Consider the following 23,098-nt stretch of genomic DNA (forward strand, 5'->3'; position numbering starts at 1 on the left):
CCCCAAGTTCACTAAAGCTTAATTAAGTTCCTAAACGCTAAAATGCAGTAATGCATAAATGGCATCGGAAGGGTAGAAATAGCATAAGAATAAGCTGACATTAAAAACTTTTATATGATTGTTATTATAACAATCAGAAACAATTAATTTTTATAACATAATATTTTACAAAAAGAGTGAGTATTTTATGTTGTTCAAAATTCAGATTAATACTTTAGCAAATTTTCCTAAGGAAAGTAAATTATTTAATCATTAAATTTTAAATCGTTTATATTATACCTGATACCATAAGCACTGAATATTCGATATTTCAAAATGTAATAATCTCTGAACTGTTTATCCTGTTCTTAATTATTTTGTTAATGATTTCCTAATAGGATTAGGTTTATATTTTCTCAGTGCTGAATATGACTGATGTTAAGAAAAATAGGATAACCAATTTTATTTTTAAGGGACGAGTTTTCATTGATGTAAATTCTACTTTCTAGAACAATGTCACTGGCTATATGCATCCATTATTGCTAAAGTATTTGTCACCATTGTCACCATTAAGTCATTAATGCTAAGGCACCAGTCTTCGCCCTTGATAACTAATGCATATGTATCCTTAACAGGTGATAATAAAAATTAAGATGTTGTTTTCATGCTCATAAACAATAAAGCTAAACAATATCTTGGAGTATATTTTAAAAGAAATTTTATTTTGTATATTCCATTCTAATAATACCTTTTACATCTCAATCTGTTTTCTTATCTTTTTGAACATAACATCGGCCTATGAAATATATTTATACAAGAGGTACTTCTAAAATTTACATCTAGTGACCAAGTTAGCAAAATTTGGTGTAAAATTTAGCTGAACAGAGCAGAATGATGACGTTATAGCATCATGTTTATATAAATTAATGTTTGTCTTTCAGATCACTAGTAATGTTTAGATTAGAGGATTGATGTATTATTTCAGTTATAACTAGTGTTTCTGTTATTTCTAATTATATAACCCCTGGAGGTGCTACGCGTGTACTATAATAAGTTTATATTGTAAAAGGGATAGGGCTACTCTTTATTATAGGACCTGACCAGCCTATCTTTGTTTTCATGTAATATTATTATTGATAATAATTTTGTTTATGTTCTTAAGCAAAGGAATATACATAGGGCTAATATGAATGATGCGTATTGTAAAAAAATTGAATATAGGTTAATATAAATACTTTATACAAAAATATTCTAAAATTCTTGGTAAATAAATAAATTAAACTAGGAATTTTTCAAGAAAATTTCTGGTTAAAAAAAAATAAGTACAGGAGAAAAAAAAATACATTGAAATCAGATTTGAAAGTTTTGCAACGATTTCAGCCAGTAAATAAATTTATACAATTTTAAACATGTGTTGCGTTCACCTGTGTGATACACAAGAATAACTGTTTTAGAGTAATAAATCATTTACTATAACATGACGTACTAGTATGTTCCTATTTAGATTTTACAACAATATTTATTTGAACCAATTTTTTTATTTTGATGTCTGTATCATTAAACGAATGACAAATGTGTAGTGTAGTAGATGTCGTCTATGCAAAGCTGTTGAAATTAATCAGTTTCATTGAATTAAATCTGTTTTACTGTATTCTGCAATATATTTTGACTTTGATATGTTTTATCATTATTGTTTTTTTTCGTTTATTTTTACAGAAATTTTTAGAGTACAATAAAAATAATATTTATACACATACACATAATATTAAAATATCATAAGTGAAGTTTTCAGTAGATAAATCGTGTTTTTTATGATTGACAACTTCAGTTGATTAGTTGATAGAGACTCCAAATGATAGATTTATCTCATTGTAAAAATTAAGATCCAAGCCAGAAAGATTTGAACTAGGGTGCTAAGTTTAAAGTGGTAATCCTAAGTAAGAATAATTTTGATTTACAGGGCCAAATTTATGGTACTTAACATTATCATAACCTGAATGCAAGTAATGGTTTTATTTTATATTACGAAGCTGTTAAAATAGTTTGTTTATTCAAATTATCTTTATCAGATAAATGAAAGTCAGCTGGTATCATAATTTATATATATATATATATATATATATATATATATATATATATATATATATTAGTGTTAAGGCTCTATTTTCTAAATAAAACTCCACCATCTGTAGTAAGCTAGTTAGATTAATCTATCAAACTTACACCTTCTCTCTTTGAGAGCTGTTATGCATCAGCCATCAATTGATTCAATTAAATTAACAACTTTTTATCAGTAATGTTATCAATGAAGTGACTGATACCTCTGGAAGTGGGGAAGGTATTATGGACTCGTGGATGAATTCCGCCCATGCAGACTATCCCAATTCTCCACAAACCGAAAGTGTCACATGTTTTCACGATGAACGAATTGCCTCTATTAAATCAGTTGGAGCACCTTCCAACGGAGGAGAGTAGCAGACAAACCGACCGTACAAAGGTTGTTAGACCCTGCCAATAATCCTTTAAGGAATAAACTACGTATTAAAGCTCTATGATTTGTTTTGGACAAATATGACAGCTGGGTGCGGATAATAACTAATAAACAGCTTTGGATGACTTGGAAGGTTAAGACTCACTAAGACATAGTTGCGTTTTTTCTGTTCCATCTTTGTGGTACGGAGAACCTTTTCAGTGTAGAGAAAACCACTACGATGTTTCTGAAGGGTCATCTAGAGGGAACTCGTCATCCCGTCTGTGCTCATCATTTACAATTCCAGTGTTATAAGGATATTCTTTTGTGAGCCCAGCGTCTTCTATTGTTAGCTGTTGTCTGTGGCTACAGAACTGTCTCAAGAGAGGCAGTCACTGTGATCACTGACAAGATATTTTATTGATACTTTAACTATGGAAAGTAGCAACGTTACATTTCCAAGAAGGAAGGCCTTCTTACTTCAGGTTTTATGCGAGAAATTGAAGACCAAGGTTTTGACTCTTGGCAAGCTAGATGGAACGATTCTTCTACTGGTCTATACACGCATGGTATTTTTCCAAATGTTAGGGGTTTGCGAGCAATTAGTTGGGTTTCCCCCAATCGGCACATAACTCAATTCCTTTCGGGACATGGTGTCTTTAGGAATAGTTTGGCTAGGTTTGGTTTGGTTGACTCCGGCTTGTGTTCGGACTGTAGGGTCGATGATATTGTGGAGAATGTTCTGTATGTCTGTCCCAGGTACGAAGCTGAATGTACCAGAGTTGATAGGGAATTTGAGAGAGTAAACTCCTTCTTATATCCGGGAGTCAACTGGAAGACTCGCAGAGATTGGGCCATTGTGGCTGGCTTCTTCCGTTTCCTCGCCATGCACATGACAGCCGAGGGGATTTAGTAGAGTAGCACCCCGGTTGGCTAGGGACCGCCTGGGCAGTTGATTGGCTGAAGGTAGGCGTATTGGCGGCGAGCCATGGTTAGTTAGAATTGTGGTGATTATTAAATTGTATAAGCTATCGGCGGAACGGCGACTGCACTGCCGAGGGCCTGGGTCCTGGGTTACCATGCAGCCGTGAGATGTAGCGGCACCTCGACGATGGTTGAAGCAAGTGAATGTCACGCGGGACTCTGCAATGGAGCTGAGTGGGAGTAGGAGGTCTGTCCGCCTCTCTCTTGTAGACCAGACCGAAGTCCATAAATTAACCTGTCTGGGGTATGACTGTCTGGGGTACCTGGGAGCGACGGTTGCATCACCGTCGCTCCTTCACCGCGCATGTCCGGGAGGTGTCAGAGAAGGCAGGGGTGATGGTGACTGCCTTGAGTAGGTTGTTAGGAAATGTTGCCGGCTCTCGGACCTCCAAGCGGGCACTTTATGGTAATGTGATCAACTCGGTACTATTATATCGTGTTGATGTCTGGTCGCCGGCACTAAGGAGCGGTAGGAATAGACGCATGCTTGAAGGCGTGCAGAGGAGGATTGCTCTCCGCATAGTATTTGCGTATTCTTCTGTCTCCACTGAGACGGTGCTACTAATTTCGGGGGTCCCCCTCATTTCAGCAGCTTGGCTCCATGCGGATTGGGCTTCTCCAAGTGGTAAGGCTGAGATGCAAGATCGGATGAACAAGCTTGGCAGGCTTGTTGGGATCGTTTCTTCACCGGTAGGTAGACTCACTACCTGATTCCGCAGGTGAAGACATGGGTCAACCGTAGGTTTGGCGAGATCTCCTATTGGTTGACCCAGTTCCTGTCTGGCCACGACGTGTTCCAGGTATATTTGAATGCCGGACTTGATGACCCCTTATGTTTATCCTGCGGGAGGCTCGACACTGTGGAGCATGTCGTGCTTGCCTGTCAGACCTGTGACAGGGAGCACTTGCAATGTGAATTGAATACTAGGCCACTTATGATGGAGAGTATCGTGGGCCGTATGTTGGAAAATGAGGTACAATTCCATCCTATATCTGATTTTATCACACGGGTCCTTCAACAGAAGGATAGGGCTACGAGGGGATGAGGGACAGCTCCCTGCTGAGCTGATATTCGTTTGTGCATGCACAGATAGGTAGCAGTGATGAGGCACGGGAACTCTCTCGTTACATTATTTAATCCCAATAGATATTATAAGAAAAAACTTTGAGAACCAAGGACACAAGGTTCGGAATACTGTTAACTCAGATATCAGGTAACGAAAGAGCCTCTGCCAACCTTCTTTGTTAACCTTGAATAGTAAGGTAACAACTGGGAGATCTTCGACATAAGGTATATTGCGATCTGTAGTGTCCGCTTCGAAACACACGGAGATCTCCTGGGTTAACACAGTGCACACGATATCAACAAATAATATGGGGACAGAAAGAATAATTTCCTATGGACATATAAATGTGTAAAGTGCGCAGATGGTCATAGAACCGCGGACTGTGCCAACAAGGATATTACTATTCCAGCTACATGTGCACTCTGCGATTGGGATATCCTGCAATGATGATCCAGGGTATGCAGAGTATACAAGGCGATCTTGAAAAGGAAGGAGAGGCAAAGAGCTTCTTGAGAAAAATTCTCCTGCTAGAGGATCACAAGCTGCTCATTTGATATCAATAAAAGTAACTTTCCTACTCTGGATGGGAGCTCGCAGGAGGGCTCGAAAGGTCATTCTTCGGAACTTCCCCGATCTTATGTCGCAATTGCCGGCAGCAATGTTGACTTTGGTGGAAAATGTTTAAAATAAATAATGTAGTAACTAAGATTGAATCCTGGGTGGAACAATTTTTAGACTGATAACCCTACTGACAAAACATTTTATCAAGATTTGTTAATGGCGAGTTCTTTAAAAATTATAACCTCAATGGTCTAGCGAATCGAAGAGAGGAATTGGAGTGATGATAGTTACGGAATTCTTAGACATTGTACTTATTTCCAATCTAACGAAGAGGATACATGGTCTACACCACTAATTATCGGATGGTAGCGCACTTGGAGGTGCTGCGGTTGTGGTTAAGGATACTTTAAGGTATCATCTGCTTCCCGGTTAGGGATCATGTTCAAACAATTTCGATTGAAATATTGAACTGGCTTGGATATATCGTGATATCCGCAGTTTATTTTCCTCTTCGTCATGCGATCAGAGATGACTTGTTTTCGGAATTCTTCGGCACTCTGTGACCCCGTTTAATTGTGTGGGGGGGGGGGGGTTGGACTGGAACGAAAGTGCTTAATTTAGCTTAACTTAGCCTCTACACGTGCTGCTGTCCAGTGTTCGATGCTCTCTACAAATACTTGTTTTTGTATTTTGAAATATTTTTTCGTTGGAAACTAATATTCTTTCTTGATCGTAATTTTGTAAACCAAGTAGGAGCACAATAAACTTTATTATTTATTATAACACTGCTAACTTTTATTAACATTAAAAAATTCTTTTATTATTTATGTTTAAATTTTTTTTACACCACCACATGATTGGTTATTATGGCCGAGATATGATAAATGTTTATGAGCTCAATCATTACACATTTGTATAATATCACTAAATTGTATAATCTCAAATTAGTCTCACGGGTTCTGTGAACAACATTGTAGACCAAAAAATGTACATAATAAACGAACAAAAAGAAGTGATAAGATTCCCTTCTGAATAATGTATGAATAGGATATGAGAACGATAAGGGGCACAGAATTCAGTAGTTAATGATGTGGATGTATAAAAGCTTACGTATTCGTCTTTCTCAGTTACATTATAACTTAGAGAATTTTAAAACCTATACCTTGATAAAATTATTTGTAGTAGATAATATCTTAAAGCTTTCAATATAAACATTTAATTATTATTAAATTAAAGATGATCCTAATAAAATTAAATTCTAACTTTATAATTATTAATGTAAATAATATTTTTTGAAGTATAATTTCAATTAAAATAAATTTTTCAAGCTCTCTTGCTGATTTTGTCCTTTATTTTATTATAGAATATTTTTGTAAATATGTAATACCATGCAGTTTTAGCAAAATTATACATTTAAAGTATTCTACAGAAATAATAAAAGAGATACTTGTTTTTTTTTAAAGAAGATATCAAATCCCCTCACGTAGTATTCTTCGTTATAGAATTGATTTAATTAGAGTAACCGTTTGAATGGCAATAAAATCTACTTTATATTCTACTGACATCAACGGATTACACAGTAATTCGTTAATTAATTTATAATTATCTCAAATATACCTGAAGGTATAATGAAGACATAACCATTATAAGCAATCATTACCGATTTAAAATTTCTGAGTTACTTTTAACGGTAACTATTATCGATAATCTCTGATCAGTGTTATACATTTACTCTGAACATGCTGATTAAACGTGAGTTAGGAAAAAAAACAGCTATTCGATTTTTGTATTAACATTAATCCACTCATAGGTATGATACTTCTGAATATTTTTGGCGTACAACTTACAGCTGCAATAACGCAGAATTGTAATAAAATAAACGTGTAAGAGAAATTATAAAATTTCTTTTGATTCTTCTTCCTACTTGATTTCAAACCGTTATTTTTTTTAGAGTTAATACAAAAATATGAGTAGATTTTATTAAAATAAAATGCCCGTAGATGAACCGTGATATAAGTGAACTATAAATAACCCAGCTAAAAACATCAAAGAATCATAAATAGAAGAAAGGGAGAAAATAAAAATAAGTTTTTAGCTACAATCTGAAAAGGTAACCAAAGTGAGAAACCTAAACGGCAAAACACATGAATGAAACTGTTCTGTTGTTAGCTTACTTAAAGAAAATTAATTTTAAGAAGTTACCGTTTTTACTGTTTTTTTTTTTGTTTTTTTTAATTATTTAGTTTTCATACTTAGTGATTTTTTTAGTTGAACTGTACACTCAGACACCACGGCAAAAAAATTACTATTTTTGTGACTTAATTTCGTTGTTTTGGTGCATATTTTATCAATGTCGGCTCTCATTTTTACTGTTTTATTCTTATAATATTTTTCCTCTTCCCCCCCTAATCATTTAACTAAAATGTAAACAATGAAAAATTAAATTTAAATAAATTTTAATCTGTTTAACAAATGTCAGATTTAATAATGTTAAATCTGACATATTATTTTTTAAATTGCGCAGTTAAGAATTATTTCACTTGATTCGTTAAATAGTAAGTCAATTACATTTATGAAATACTGTTTAGTTAATCAGAAAAATTCCAAAATGTAAGGTGAATTCAGTTATAACAAAACTATAAAGAGAGATTTTAAATAATCAAACAATATTAGTCAAATACGTATTATAACATTAAACAACAAATACTATTTAAACAGTTATATACTGTTTATCAAACAGATTTACTGATTATCAACCAAATTTTTGAACTTAAGGTTTACGTGTGCGATCTCTATTATACTTTTCTAAAAAAAAAATTATAAGAAGCGAATATTAAACCAAATTAGACTTACATTAGTATCATCATTTTACTTCATCATTTTAACCAACCTAAAATTTTATTTCTTATTTTAATGTCTCCGTTAAGAGACATTAATACCGATCAAAGTCCATCTGCACGACGCACTATCATTATAACCTCCAGAAAACAAAGTGCTCTAATTGCTTCTTAATAGCATTTCGTAATTTTTTGTTTAAATGAAGCGTTTACTGCATAAAGTAAAAGCTTTTTATGTGTTTGTGGTTACAAGAATAAAAAGGGATATATTAAAGCATACAAACATAAAAGCAGGAAAGAAAATTACAACTGATTGATTGCGATTAAACAGTGTTAGCTTTATAAAAGGTTTTAGGAAATTGAAATTTTGTCTAAAATAGAAGAAGATATAAGAAAATTAATAATCTGTAATAATTTTAGTTTTAAAGTTGTAGTGTTGTGTAGCTATATTTTAGAACGTTTAGAATTTTACGGTTAAAATTTATGTATTATATCAAAATTGGAAACACACGAAATTTTTAATTTATTCTTTGCAATACTTTATCATCCTGACCCCCCCCCCTCCCTCCGTAGGGGAAGACAACCTCCACCAACCCCCTCCAAACATAAATAAAAAAATATTGGAATAAAGGTGTGCATTAATTTTATTAAGCTTGCCTTTACTTTGCAGCCTGATTAAATAAATGGCCATACAGATAAACTCCGGGACTCGTACGCGTACGACTCAATTGCAAGGACGGGGGAATAATTCGGATAATAATGAGCGCTCTTGCTATTATTGCCATGCAATAAAGCGTCCGCTTTTTATAGAACCTCAATGACGAGCGCACCTTCGGTATTCTCAAGTGTTATGACCAATGTAACCTTAAAATATACAGAAATCATTCTTTTTATCAAAATAAACTTTAAATTTTGTGATCTGAGGAATGTATTTAATGCAAATCTGTGTCATAACTTGCATAAATATAACCTTCATAAAATAAGGAGAGTAAATATTAAGAGATCAAAAAATACAAGCCAGTCAGTGTTTCAGTGTAAAACTAGTAACACCTAGTATTTAATTGTAATAATGTAAATTTATTGTCGTTTTATTACTATTATTACGCTTTTTAATTATGGCTTCGAGCGTGTTTGTACTTATATTTTAACGAAGAAGATGAGATTGATGAATTTATAGAAACGGTGAAAAATGCTAAATCCTAGTCGGGAATCGAACCCGTGACTAGATGTACACAAGCGTGATAACCTTTACACGAACTGGATGACTACCGCCGGGACCAGTTATAACTTTCTTCTGCCTTTAATTGTGTAAAATTTTATTATTTTTTAAAAGTATGTTATTCTGGTGACGGTGATAAAAGCACAATTTTCTGGGCCTTCTGTGGGAAACTCGACTTCGCATTATTAGGTTCATGTTTTTCAAACTTCAGCACACTGATTCCTATAGTGAAACTTTTTTTTGCCTTTCACGGCTTTAATTAATTAAGGTAGACTGTAAAAATAAATGAATCGCTAAGAGAAAAAAGGAAATAGAACGAGAAATTCAAAATTATATCTACTACCTGGAACTTTAAGCTCCAGGCAGTAGAATAAGTTCGGCAACGTCATATATACAGGTAAGCAGCCGAGAAAAAGAACTGTTCTTCTCAGCATGATTTTCCTTCTTTTAGCAATTCACATAAAACAATTTATTTCTACATAAATAAAAATCTCTAAAACAAATTCCAGGTTTGCCAAATAATTGGATAAAACTTCATTTTCATCAATTTAGAATAAGCACGAAAACAAATAGCCCTATCCATATTTCTGTGTGGTATAGGAACGAAGATAAGATCATTTTACAAATTAAACAACAGCTCTTAAACGGTAGAAGATATACATCTGAAATTTAATGGTGATAAATTAGTCGAATGGGCTACTGTGTGAAAGAATTATGTTTTCATTCAACAGTTTTTAATGGCAAGCGTTTAAAGTCAAGCTACTCAACAGAAGAATCAAAAATGATGTCTTCTTTCGTCTCACCAGAATTAAATACTTTTAAAAAGTAAAAAATTACAATTCTATATCAATAAACGCAGAACAAAATTACCTACACAGGTGGTATTACTTGTTTTGAAATCTTCAGGATAATTTTTACTTTACAAATCTTAAAACTCGAGTGTATATAATTTCCACAAACATAAGATTAAATAAAGTATTAGGATTGGTTTGGAAAAATTTTATTTCAATGAAAACCAGTATTTAAAATAATTATTCATATATACTCGTGTATAATGATATATATATTTTTTATTTATAATCGCATCAACAATTAAAGCCATTAGCGACTGAAGTGTAACTATAAATGTACCGGTAAACATGTAATCTTGAACAATCTCAGGCCACCATTCCTGACACTTGTGGATAATTGAACCCCAAGCACCAAGTAATACCAATATCCATGACCTAGTATTCAAATACGCCAGCGGATTGCAAGTGGCTGTCAATAAGATGCAAGCTATTGTCTTTGCCGGGAGGAGGAGACTTGCTGATGTGACATTCTCGGTTAGGGGCACTGTCGTGGTGCCGGCTCCGGCGGTAAAGTATCTGGGCGTCTGGCTAGACAAGAGACTGACGTACCAGGTATGCATCAGGGAAATCGCCGGCAAGGCTGAAAGAACAGCTTCGGCATTGTGCCGCATTATGGCAAACATCGGAGGGCCACGTCAGTCGAAGAGACGTCTGCTGGCATCGGTGGTAGATTCTATAATGCTGTATGGCGTTGCGGTGTGGGAGGCGGGGCTGTGCATTTTCAGAGGCCGGGATATTCTGGAGTGGATACGAAGAAGAATGGCGATACGTGTGGTCTCAGCCTACCGTACCGTTTTGTTTGAGGCAGCTATGGTCTTTGCCGGGCTTCCTCCTCTCGACCTGCTATCCAAGGAGGGAAAGGAGAGGAAGGAAGGCAAGAACAGTAACGAGACTAGGCGACATCTGTTGGTTTGCTGGCAGATAGATGGGAGGATTCCCAAAAAGGGCGATGGACAAGAAGACTGCTGCATAGCGTCCAAAACTGGGTGGATAGAGGGTTGGGGGAGTTGGATTTCTATCTAACCCAGTTCTTTAGTGGACACGGGTGTTTTAACTCCTATCTGTTTGAGAGGAGGAGGAGAGACACCCGTGACACCCGTATATTGCAAGGCAGCAGTCAATTCTGCCGAGCACATATTTTTTGTGTGCCCTAGATGGGAGCTTCTGAGAATGGAGGTAGTCCAAGAAGTGGGTTCCATCTCCCCGGACAGTATCGGAGAGATAATGTTAAGAAGTGATACGTCCTGGGCTGCCGTGGCCACGTTTATCAGGGCAGTGGTGAATAAGAAAACCGAGGAGGAGGCAAGGTTTTATTCATAATTACCAATAAAGTTGACAGTAATAGAAATATGAGGCAAGGTTTTATTCATAATTACCAATAAAGTTGACAGTAATAGAAATATGTTGGGACGCAGACTGCTATTGAAGTCACGATATATCTACGTGTTCGTAAGGGGGCCTACACATCTCGAAGTAATGCCTCGGGGTGATTCCGGGATGCGTAGGGTTACTCCAAAGGGGTTGGTTTTAGTCTGTAGTCTGTTGATGGCGGTTGGATTAGACTACCAGCAGGAGTCCGACACTTCGTGCGTAAATGCATTTCCACCTCCGTCACAAAAAAAAAAAATAAAAGAAAAAAAGAGTATTCAAGTACGAATAGAAGCAACTTTCCTTTACTAATATTTGAATCTAAGAACCCCGACTTCGAAATCACAATAATTGTATTCTTTTTATAGATAGCGTTATTAATAGTAATAAATACTAATTTTCTTCTTTCATTTTGCGCATTCTTGTAACAAAAGATTTCTTGTTGTCAGCCGTTTTCTCAAAGAAAAACTAACTTAACATTAATAATTTAAAATCTTAATGAGAGAACCTTAATGAGACTTCTAAAAATTCCCAATTTCTCATTTAGTGCATGAATCCATGGATTAAAATATCTAATATTAATAATAGAATAAGAAATATGTTAACAAAAATTACATTAATTTAACACGAGAGTTTAAAATGACATTAAATATTTACTGTTTTACTTATTTTAAGTATTAAGTAGGTCTTAACAATTAAAATTTTCAGATAGTATCATTCAGCTTGTGAATGAGATCAAATCATCCTGAGACAATATTTGAAACTCGCGTAAATATACCTTAAAACCTGCTTTATTTGACTACTTTTATTGACAATTTTAAACCTTTTTGACCATTTTCCATGAAATTCCATAACTTTAGTCTCTTTACATTTACATTAAAATTGTATTCCTGCATAACATTCCTTAATTCAAAGTCAAGTTTCCATGTGGGTCAATTCACAAATTTTCCAGTCCACCTGATCTTCTGTGAATAATGAACAGTAATGCAAGCATAAAATTATCGTCCTATGTTTCCAGATTCTCAAACTATCACATAAATACAAATTAAACAACAGTAGTGATATCACATATTTATGCACAAGTTGTACATTAATATATTTTATAAGTGTTTCTCCAAATTTAGTGATCATGCATATCTTATCACCATACATTTTCCTCATCATCTGAATTAGGTGAAGCTTATTCACCTAATAAGGCTCATATAATCAATCATGTTCATTCTATCAAAAGTTTTTATAATCAATTTTGTTATACAGAGATATTATCCACATATAATTCTTTGGAGGTATTTTCTATGAAATGAATGAATGTGTTAAGTCTACATATTTTAAGAACTCAAACCAACGGTCATATTAATTATAATTATTAATAATTCAGAAACTATTGTTTTAGTAAAGTTGTTCATTAATAAAATTGATAATGAAAAATTGATAGTGTATTTGCTTACATAATTTCAAACAAGTATATGTGGGAATAAATAGTTAAACTGAGAAATGCTCAATCAAATGCTCAACAGGAAGTTAATGTCTGTTTATCAAGTCATTAAAACATTTACGTAAGAAAATATTTAATTATTTTAAAGAAAAAACTCACAATATTTCCTTCTACTCACTTTTAAACTATAAACTGAATTCAATTATAATTTTTTTTAAATAATAAAAATCTTGCATTACTAGTCTGTTTTATACAAATTCATTTAATTATTTTTTGTTATATGAGGCAAGCAGTAAAATTATGATAAGATTTCAAGATTATAGAATTACATTCATTAATCACTGTATTAATGACAATTAATATTTTTATATCTAATCATAAGTCATGAGATACAACCTTTTAATGAAAATAATTTGGTTGAATTTAGATGATAGCTAAAGAGAATTAACGGTAGATATTGCTTGAACCATACAAAATCAAAGGTTGAAGTCCACATAACAAGATCATAGTAACACCCTTATTCTGCCTTTCCAGTATGAGTGTTGCATTAGGTTTTTAATGGGATTGTAATAGTGGACATGAAGTATTGTTTACAGCCACATTCCGACTGTGTGATGCTTACACCTAAAATTTACCTAAGTGTATAGAATAGAATAGATAGATTCAAGAATATGGTACACGTTTTTAAGCACATAGTGCTTAATACAGTTTAACAAAATAAATAAACAAATACAGATAATATTTTTTAGTATTATTAGATAATAAATTAATAAAATGTCCGCTTAAAACATTACAGTCCAATGATGTTTAATTTAAATTTCCATGTACATAAGGAACAACTACATAATTAGTTTTTACTAAATTGCCTTCTCTTCCGCCCCTCCACATGTTTTTGGACAGATTTGGCAATCAAACAGGCCATGCTTTCTGCCATCTTCTGATCACTACTGAAAAAATAACTAAAACACTTTCATATTCCTTTCACTGACTAAACTAGAAAAGGGAACGAACAAGATACGTTCCATACACATGTGGAGTAAAAAAAAATTACCTTCCACCAGCACGCCAGGGTAAGCACTGCAGGAGCGACCATGCTCTAACTCCCTAGCAGACCTGTATGCAGCTTCCTATGTGCGCATGTGCACAACAGCCAAACACCATGTCGCTGGAACTGTGAAGCGCACAGTTCCATACAAAGATTTGTGTATCCTTTTCATAAACTGGGGGATGGCTATTAACATTAAGCTTAAGGATTATATATTGCACAAATATGAATAAGAAAAAATTAAAGAAAAAAGTACTCATTGTATTAAATGTTATTGATAATATCAAGTGGAAATAGGGGGTGCTGCAGTTGCACAGTGCCAATACGCGAGCCACCACTGGATAATATGTTAACTTAACATTAAAAATATTAAATATAGATTATAAACAACATGAACAAAAGTGCAAAGTTCCAGTGTTAAGTGTTCTTATGTAATACATTACTCAAAGTATCCCAGAGGAGGAAAAATGTTCTATTTTTGGTTGGGAGTATCATGAAAATATAATTTTGATATAAGTATGTACATTTTATTATTTGGTGAAATGGGCAGAAAAATTGTTTAAAAAACTGGTACAGTTAGTAATGCACATGCACAAAGATAATCACTAAACTTAATTTCAACAAGATTCATAAACATACAATTGATGATGATCATATCATGGGGGTTTTTAAAATGAATTGCAAACATGTATTCTTTTCTGCATGTAAAAGACTTTCATATTTCTAACCCTTAGTTAGCTCTCAGGTATGAAAAAAATCTTACAGTAGGTTGGATTACAATTATTGCTTGATTACAAAGATCAAGAGATTGGATTATCTGATTTATGTTCAGATAAGAGAAGGACTGTGTTAATGGCCATCAGAAGTGTAAAATGGAAAACAGTAGTGGTATATTTGGTCCAGAATGTGTTTAGGATAGCCACAAGACTTCCATAATTTTGTGGATGCATGTCTCATTGTTTGGTATTTAATATGGCAGAACTCAACAGCTAAAAAGTGTGTTTCATGGTATTATAATGTGACTATAGTGACATACTTCAACATTTCGTTAAAGTGTAGATCGACTTTTTTGTAATTTTATTCTAAGAATCATTTAAATAGTGGAATAAGCATTATCATACTTTTTTTAACCTTATCATTTTAATTTTTACTCTAAATTCTTTTTAAAATTTCCTTATATATCTTTTTTACCTTGAAATTCAATGAAATTAGTAAAATATTACATTTTACTTATTTCTCATTGATATTTGGTCTTTGAACCCCAAAATATATCTGAAAAAATATCATTTAGATTATATGTTATTTGTATATTCAAATGTTTATGAACAGTATCAAATGAACAGTCTTAGTAAATTCAGAGTGTACTTAAAAAAATAATTCCTTGACTTTGAAAACCCAAATTTAAATTTGAATAAAAAAAGAAACTAAATAAGTAATCATTACAAAAAAAAAAAATAAAAATAATAGTAATAACTGAACTGTAATAAGATAATGTTAACACAACAATTCATGGAAACACTGTACTTTAATTTAAATATAAACATTTTAAATAATGATTGTAAGATGTACTTTTTATTACACTAGTCAAAAAAAAATCATTTTTGTGAATATGAACTCAGACACAGTGATTTTAACGAATGTTGGGGTGCTAAATTCAAAACAGGTATCAGAATTTGTTTAATATGTCATGTTTTTATTTACATACAATTTATTTGGCAATAAATGCATAATCAGTGTTTAAAAATGAAATCAACATTTAAAAAAAAAAATTATTTATGTGTATTCATTTAAAATTTTTTTCAATCAACTAAATTTTTATTTATTCAAACACAGATAAATTGAAATACAATTTTAAAATAACAGTTTCTAAAATTCTAAATCATTGGAAATGTCTTTAAAATAACAGTTTTTAAAAGTTTAGATCATCGTAATTGTCTTACCTTTAATTTTTAAAATATATTGACAAACTTTTTCACTTGTACGACAATGTTCCATGATGAATATCCTGATGGAAACGTTCTCCTTGCTCATCACTGACAGAGCCCAAATTTTTGGGAAAAAAAGTCTAAGTGAATTTTTAATGAATTCACCTAGACTTTTATGATTTTTGTTAATAAAAGTCTAGGTGATGTCTAGGAAATAAATTTTTAATGACATCCTACATCCAAAACGTTTGTAGTTTTCTAACAGCTTATTAATAAAAAAACACAGTTTTCATCTTTTCTGTTGCCTGAAACACAACAAACAACGTCTTTGAAGGGCTTCCATGCAGCTAGTTCACATTTATTAAGTTTATAGTCAAAAGTTGAGTCCTTAAGCACTTTCTTGATTTGCAGACTGATACGATAAATATATCGTCCTTGAGCTTACCGTCACTCAGTTTAGGAAAACTTGTTTTTAAATGATTAAATCGTGTCCATCTTTGTCTAAAAACTTTACAAAATTTTTCATGAGTCTGAGTTTTCTATGAAGTGGCGGTAGTACGATTTTACTACTTTCAATTAATGATAAATCCTTCACAATTTTATCACCAGCTACAAAGTTCTATCGCAATCTCCAATTCTTTACATGGTATTGACTTTTTGTATCATGACTATCCCAGAGGTAAAGAAAACAACAATATTTCATAAACCCACCTTGTAAACCAAGAAGTAATGCAACAGCTTTCAGATTACTGCAAACTTGCCACATATGCTCTTTGTATTTTATTGCTAAAAGCTGAACTTGCTGCTTTGATAACTTTAAATCACAAACTAAATCTTTAAGTTCATGTTAAATTAAATGAGAATATTTCTCATCAGACACAGGAAGAAATTCTTCATCATCCTCTACATCATCTGCTTCATTTTCAGATTGTTCTTCTAGCAATGTTGGATTAGATGGTGGTACAAGTAATACTGTTCCATGTGGTGCCAACTATAGAGTTGAGGATACATCTGCATATTTTACAAACTTTCAATTTTTGAATGAAAATTCAAATATATATGTATCATAAAAAAGTAGCAGTCGGTGAAGTTGTCCTTCGGTTGCGCCAAAAGATCGGTACAGCAAATGGCATGGCTCGTCGTTTCCCCTTCAACCATTCAGTTATACTTACTCAGCACTTCATACATGAAGTGCCCAGATTTTATCTTGATTCCTGAGTGCAAAATCAAAATAAAATTTATTCAGCTGTTTTTATCAATTCAGAAATAGTCTTTCTTTGAGATTTAGACATAAATTTACCACAGACAACAAAAATTGTCTGTATGATTTGAACATAGATGAACATTTGCAGAAGCCATGTTGTAGCAAATAAAGACGAGAAAAATCACTTTTCTATTATAAAAAATTAATGAAAATATAACAAAACATTAATAATTCTGTGAAACACCACATGCGTATATGGAAAAGTGAAGAAGCTAGACTGAGTAATATTTTAGGCACTGTAATAAGCAACAACAGATGATTATATGATGTCACTATATAGACATGTTTGCACGTGTCTACTTCTCATCAGACAGTGTATGTATTTATTTATTTTTCTTTATTAAGCATGTAATCATATTGTTTTAAAATAAAAATACAGAAACTCTTCTTAATTGTAACCAGTAACAGATCAATACGAGTTTATTAAAAAAAAACTTTAAAAATTTATAATTTACATAACACCTTTATGTGGTAACACAATTTCAATAGCATATTTGAAATTGGCACCCAAATTATAGTGAGAAAACTTGTGTAATATGTTAGATACTAATTTTGTGTTGATTAGTGTTATCATTACAGTAATTTTTATAAAATTTTATTCTGAATAAAAAGCAAATCTAATTTAGTTTCTTTTTTTGCAGACATGTCTTTGAGGAATTACACACGCAATAGTGAAAGATATGAATTGCATTCAAATGAAAGAAACTACGGCAGTATTCAAGAGCCTGACAGGCAAGGCATCCTCCAGGTCTGGTTCAGCTTGTGATTTATTCATTAATAAAGCTATATGCACCGTCTCTTTATAATAATGATGATAATAATAGTAAAAAATACTGCAGTAATTTTAATCACTTTGTTAGAAGGTACTTTGTAAATAGAAATACACTCAAAATAATAATTTGAATTGAATGCATGAAATTTTGTTACATTTTTTTTAATCATAGTCATACATTTAATAAAAATTATCCAGTTACAAGTATTATTATTTTAATTATATCAAATTGAAAATAAAATAATAATTTTGAATATCTTTTTAATTCTACTTTTTAATATTAATGAGTATTTACTGCTACTTTCTGGTTGAAAACTTGTTAAATTGAAGTCTACATATACTACTTAATGCATTATGAGTTGTATCTAAAAATCATTATGTCAGGTAAAGACGAAATATTTGCATTCATCAAAATAAATGACAATATATTAAACATAATTTATGTTTCATGTAATTTCAGTGCTCTTATTTTTATTAATTGCAGTGATTCACAATTTACCAGAGAAATCAAAAATCAAACGTTATCTATGAAGACAAGTAACTCAGATACCTCACTCAGGGCAAGTTCTTTATGCTTTAATGAAACAAATTTTCATTCAACCTGGATGTCCATTGTCACTCAACAAAGAAAGCATAATTTACCCATTAGAGATGAAAAAGTAAATAGTTTTTTAAAACTTCTGTAGTTAATCAATCAGTAATTTTAGAATTTAAATTAATATAGTATCTGTACTGATGTGTGAATAACAGGGATGGTTTATTTAAATTTATTATTAATCTAAGGTTAAAAAATAAAAACTATAAATAAGGATTAAAAATTTGGTGTAATACCGTTATCACTTTGTTATCTTCACCTATAAATTTTTAATTTTACAATGATGTTATGCCTGTTAGTCACACATAAGGAAAAACATTTAATTATAACAATTTCAAAATTTTTCTTTTCTCAACAAAAATATACTCTTATTTAACATTACAAGAAGAAAATGTTTTATTAAATCTACAACAAAGCAAATTGTACAACTTACTACTCTCTTCCGCAGTAGAAAACTAACAAAAAATTCTTTACAGGCCTCTTCTTAGACATCTTTTAATACTTTACATCTTTCTCTTTTAGGATGTGATTTAGTCAGCCTCAAATGTTGACTCTTAGAGCTTCCTTATATGTTTATATATATTTTTTATTCTTCCTTATTCTCCATAATTCATTTTCATATTTCTTTTCATTACAGATTTTAAAGTATGTAGAAATATTTCATGGCCTTGCTTAACTCCTGTATTTAATGGGAAATGATCTATTTTTTTAATGTATTTGTGATATTCTAAGCTCATAACAGATAGTATGCTTAAGTGTGTCATTTCGGATATTTTATTAATTTTTATCATTTCTATCTTTTCTTCTGCATATGCTGTTTTGAAGCTAATGAACAAGATCTATTCTTTAGCTTTTACTCACAATATTTTAGTATCTTTTTGACAGCATAACAAGGCTCTATAAAAGTCATCATTAATATTGTAGCAATGAATAATTCTAGTAAAATATACCTGATATTTATCATTATTTCCTCAGCATGTGTTTTAAGACTTTATACCCTTCAGATTATTATTATTATTATTATAGTTCTTTTTACTTCTTCAGTAGTAGGTTATAGGATTCAGTTGTAAATTTTTGATGATCAGTTTTATGATAAAAATTACTACTTTAAATTTTAAGAACTTTAACCATTTGGGGTTAATTTTTGTATTTCCTGGACTGTTTTGTTTTGTTTTTCTTTTGTTACTGGTACTTTTTCATTTTGTGAATGTTCTCACTTTTGCTGGGTCCATTCTGTTCTTTCAATATTTTCAAGTATGTTTATTTCTCCCTGGTGTAAGCCTGTGCATTCAATTGCGTATAATACATACTGTTACATATTGCCTCAGTTTCCCCAATTTTGAGGTTCGTTTCTTGTTATATTATTCAAAAGATATTTGTAGGCCCATTTTGTCAGCCATTTCCTACAATATGATGGATCTGTTCCTCAGCAATTTTTAAAACTTCTGGTAGAACTGAAAGATCATCTGCAAATTAAAAGCAATCTATTGAGAGGCCTTTTCTTTTGGCTCCTAATCTTACATTTTCAATTTTATTTTATTTGCACTTTTTTTGCAATTCCCTAGTTATATTTTCTTATATTGCATTAAACAAAATGGTTAGTAATCTGTTTATTCTCTTCTTGATTTTTAACACATTTCCTGAAAAATTAAAAAGATCCATACAATTTAGTCTTTAAATCTTTCTTCTTTGATTGTTTACTTTGTAAAATACTTCTAATGAGCTTTTTTTGTCCTCTTCTTAGATTCTTTTATAAGGAACCCCATTTTTTTGTTACTATTGTTACATACCAACAGATGTGGAATTTATGCATTTTTTTTGCTTATTTTTTTTTTCTTTTCAATGAGTTAGAAATAGTCTACATCAAAACATTGGTTTAAAGTTCTCATATTTTTATCATTTACAAATAAATATTTGGTAACATAATTAATTTTAATCCATTAATTAATTTTGTTTTTTTTTTTTTATTTCCCCCAAACTTTCTTCTGTCTTTTTCTGACAGTCTGCTTTGGTTTTGGATCAGATTATTTTTTTATCTTTAAAAGATCCTAACAGGTTACTGTCTGTAAATCTTTCAAAAATGTGTTGCTATCTGGTTCTACTCTTATCTCTCTTTTTATTAAACTTCCTTGACAATTTTTATAAAACATGGAAATGGTCTAAATCTGATTCTAGTTTCCGCTGGTTTCTTACATTTACAAAATCTATTTATGCCCCGAGTAGATATTATGAAAAAAGATAAATGGAATCATACTATGCTTTACCTGTTCTTTTATTTTGCAATCGGTGTTACACTTGTATGTTAGTAGACATTTTGCGAGGGAACTATCTACTTGTTATACAAAAGGTTTTGACAAGTACAGAATTTACTACCATAATCCATTTTGTTAGATGCTTGTTGTACACTATCTCATGATTACAAAGTATCCCTTTCTTTTATCAATATGTATATATAATTTTTTTGTATAACAATGTTATGATTATTATAGTCTCACCTGAAAATTGATTTATTGCTTATGTTAAAATTTTTGCTTTCTAACCAAAATCACAATGGCTTAAAGTCATGATTTAGTTCCTTAAATTATACCTTTTTCCAAAATGTTTGGGAAGGTTTTGGGTGACATTAAAAATTCCCCAATATAGAGAATTCAGCCCTACTATCCACCTTACATTGCATTGTAATCTAAAGATAGATTCAGGTTTACAGGTTCTGCCTGTTCAACAGAGCCAAACCAGTAGAGTGAAGTGTTTGCTGTTTTGTTCGTGTGTTACTATTTTTATAAGAAAAAAAAACTTTCTTACCTCATGTAGTCACACATTCCATGCAAGAGGTCGCTATTTAGTGATATCAGTTAAGATGGCCTCAAAAATATTCACATTTATAAAAATTGTTATGCCACATGAATTCAGACAAATAACTTTCTACAAGATGCCTCACGGTATTACAGTGGATTTTATTTTTCTATTATAAGGATCACCTCACATTTTCAATATTCTGAATATTTGCTCCAGTGTTAACAAAATTATTATTATACTTGTGTTTAGCTTGAATTGTTGAAGACTTTGTTTCTTCAATTCAGGAATCAAAATATAGGAATATACAGAGTGATTCAAAGAAACGGTTAATTAAAAAAATTAAATAACGTTAATGAAATTTTTTTTTAGAAAATGAATTTTATTTCATGTAATTGAACAAATGTTGCCATTTTAGGATACATACATTTTAGTTTATTTTTCAAAGATGACATCTTGCAGGTGACCTCCTCTTCTACGTAAACACACACGAAGTCTCTTCGTTAAATTGTTCATGGTTTGACGTAACATCTCAACTGGAATTTCCTCAATTGATTCTCGGATCTTTGCCTTCAGTTCTTCCGTTGTAGCAGGTCTACAGTGGAACACTTTGTTTTTAAGGTGATCCCACAAAAAGTAATCGCAAGCTGAGAGATCAGGCGATCTGGGAGGCACGAAATGGTGACATTAGATGTCACCATTTCGTGAAACGACACGTTGTCCAAACAATCGGCGTACAGCTGCCATCGATATTCGTGCAGTATGTGAAGTTGCTCCGTCTTGTTGAAACCAGGCTGTGTTAAGAATTGGTGGAAATCTCTTTTGTTGTTCCACAACAAAGGTTTCAAGCATGGCTACGTAACGAGCCGACGTCACTGTAATCGCAAGACCGTTGTCATCCTCAAAAAAAATAAGGGCCTATAACACCGTAAGATGACATAGCACACCACACGGTAACTTTCTGGCTGTGCAACGAACGCTGGTGTAGCTGCGTAGGATTTTCTTGTGCCCAGTATCTGAAATTTTGCTTGTTAACAAATCCACTAAGGTGGAAATGCGCTTCGTCTGACATCCACCGTGAACAAACTCTTCGTTATCATTTATCTTCTGAAGCATTGCATTACAGAATTGTGCTCGCACAACTGCATCGTTCGGTTTCAGTTCCTGGACGATCTGCAACTTGCAAGGATGGAATTGCAAGTCCTTCACTAACATTCTTCGAACGCTTGAACTATGCAATTGTAAAGATGCTGAGAGACGACGGATTGACCGATGTGGACTTCGTGATAGCATCTTGTAAAGCTTGAACATTCTGTGGTGTACGGACGGTTCGCTCACGGCCTGGAGGTTTCTTTTTCATTGCCGAACCAGTTTCCTCAAAATTAGATATCGATGTTTTAATTGCATGTGCTGATGGAACACGGTCGTGCCGTCCCAGATTAAAATGACGGCGAAATTCTCTACGCGCTCCCTCCACACCGTCATTTTTTTGTAAAACGCTTTGATAGCAAATGCACGTTGCGCACCACTCCAAGGATCCATGACAACTAAATGGCAGGTTAGGTTAGAGAGGCTGGCACCACTTATCAAGTGGTACCAATCGCCCACGGCTACCAACACAACTTTAAAAAATTCCCGTTTCTTTGAATCACCCTGGTATATTCTTTGAAGTGATTTATGGTTTAGAAAAAAAAAAGTTCTAAAGGAAGGATTTGTTTGTTCAGTAAAAACCGGATTGCTTCTTCCTCATTTTATAGAAGCTTCCAGATTATTATTGCATAACTGGATATACAGTAAAACCTAATGGAATTTTGTGGGAACAAAAATATTTTCCATTGTGAACAGGATTCTGGTGAATACAGGGATGAACTAGTGGACTATATAATTAAAAAGAAAAAATATGGTAGTGTATTTACCAGAATCCCATTTTATT

The 23,098-nt window shown here is 32.4% G+C and overlaps 1 protein-coding gene across 1 annotated transcript in view; it reads left to right on the forward strand.

The window, feature by feature from the left end:
* Positions 1-23,098, forward strand: part of LOC142332111 (anoctamin-7-like) — a 223,300-nt gene that overhangs the window by 82,183 nt on the left and 118,019 nt on the right. The window contains exon 4 of the mRNA XM_075378345.1: positions 17,647-17,753. Coding sequence (XP_075234460.1) covers positions 17,649-17,753 — 105 coding nt within the window. The 5' untranslated portion in view covers positions 17,647-17,648. The remainder of the gene's footprint in view (positions 1-17,646; positions 17,754-23,098) is intronic.

Source organism: Lycorma delicatula, chromosome 1, assembly GCF_047948215.1.
Source record: "Lycorma delicatula isolate Av1 chromosome 1, ASM4794821v1, whole genome shotgun sequence".
NCBI lineage: Eukaryota > Metazoa > Arthropoda > Insecta > Hemiptera > Fulgoridae > Lycorma > Lycorma delicatula.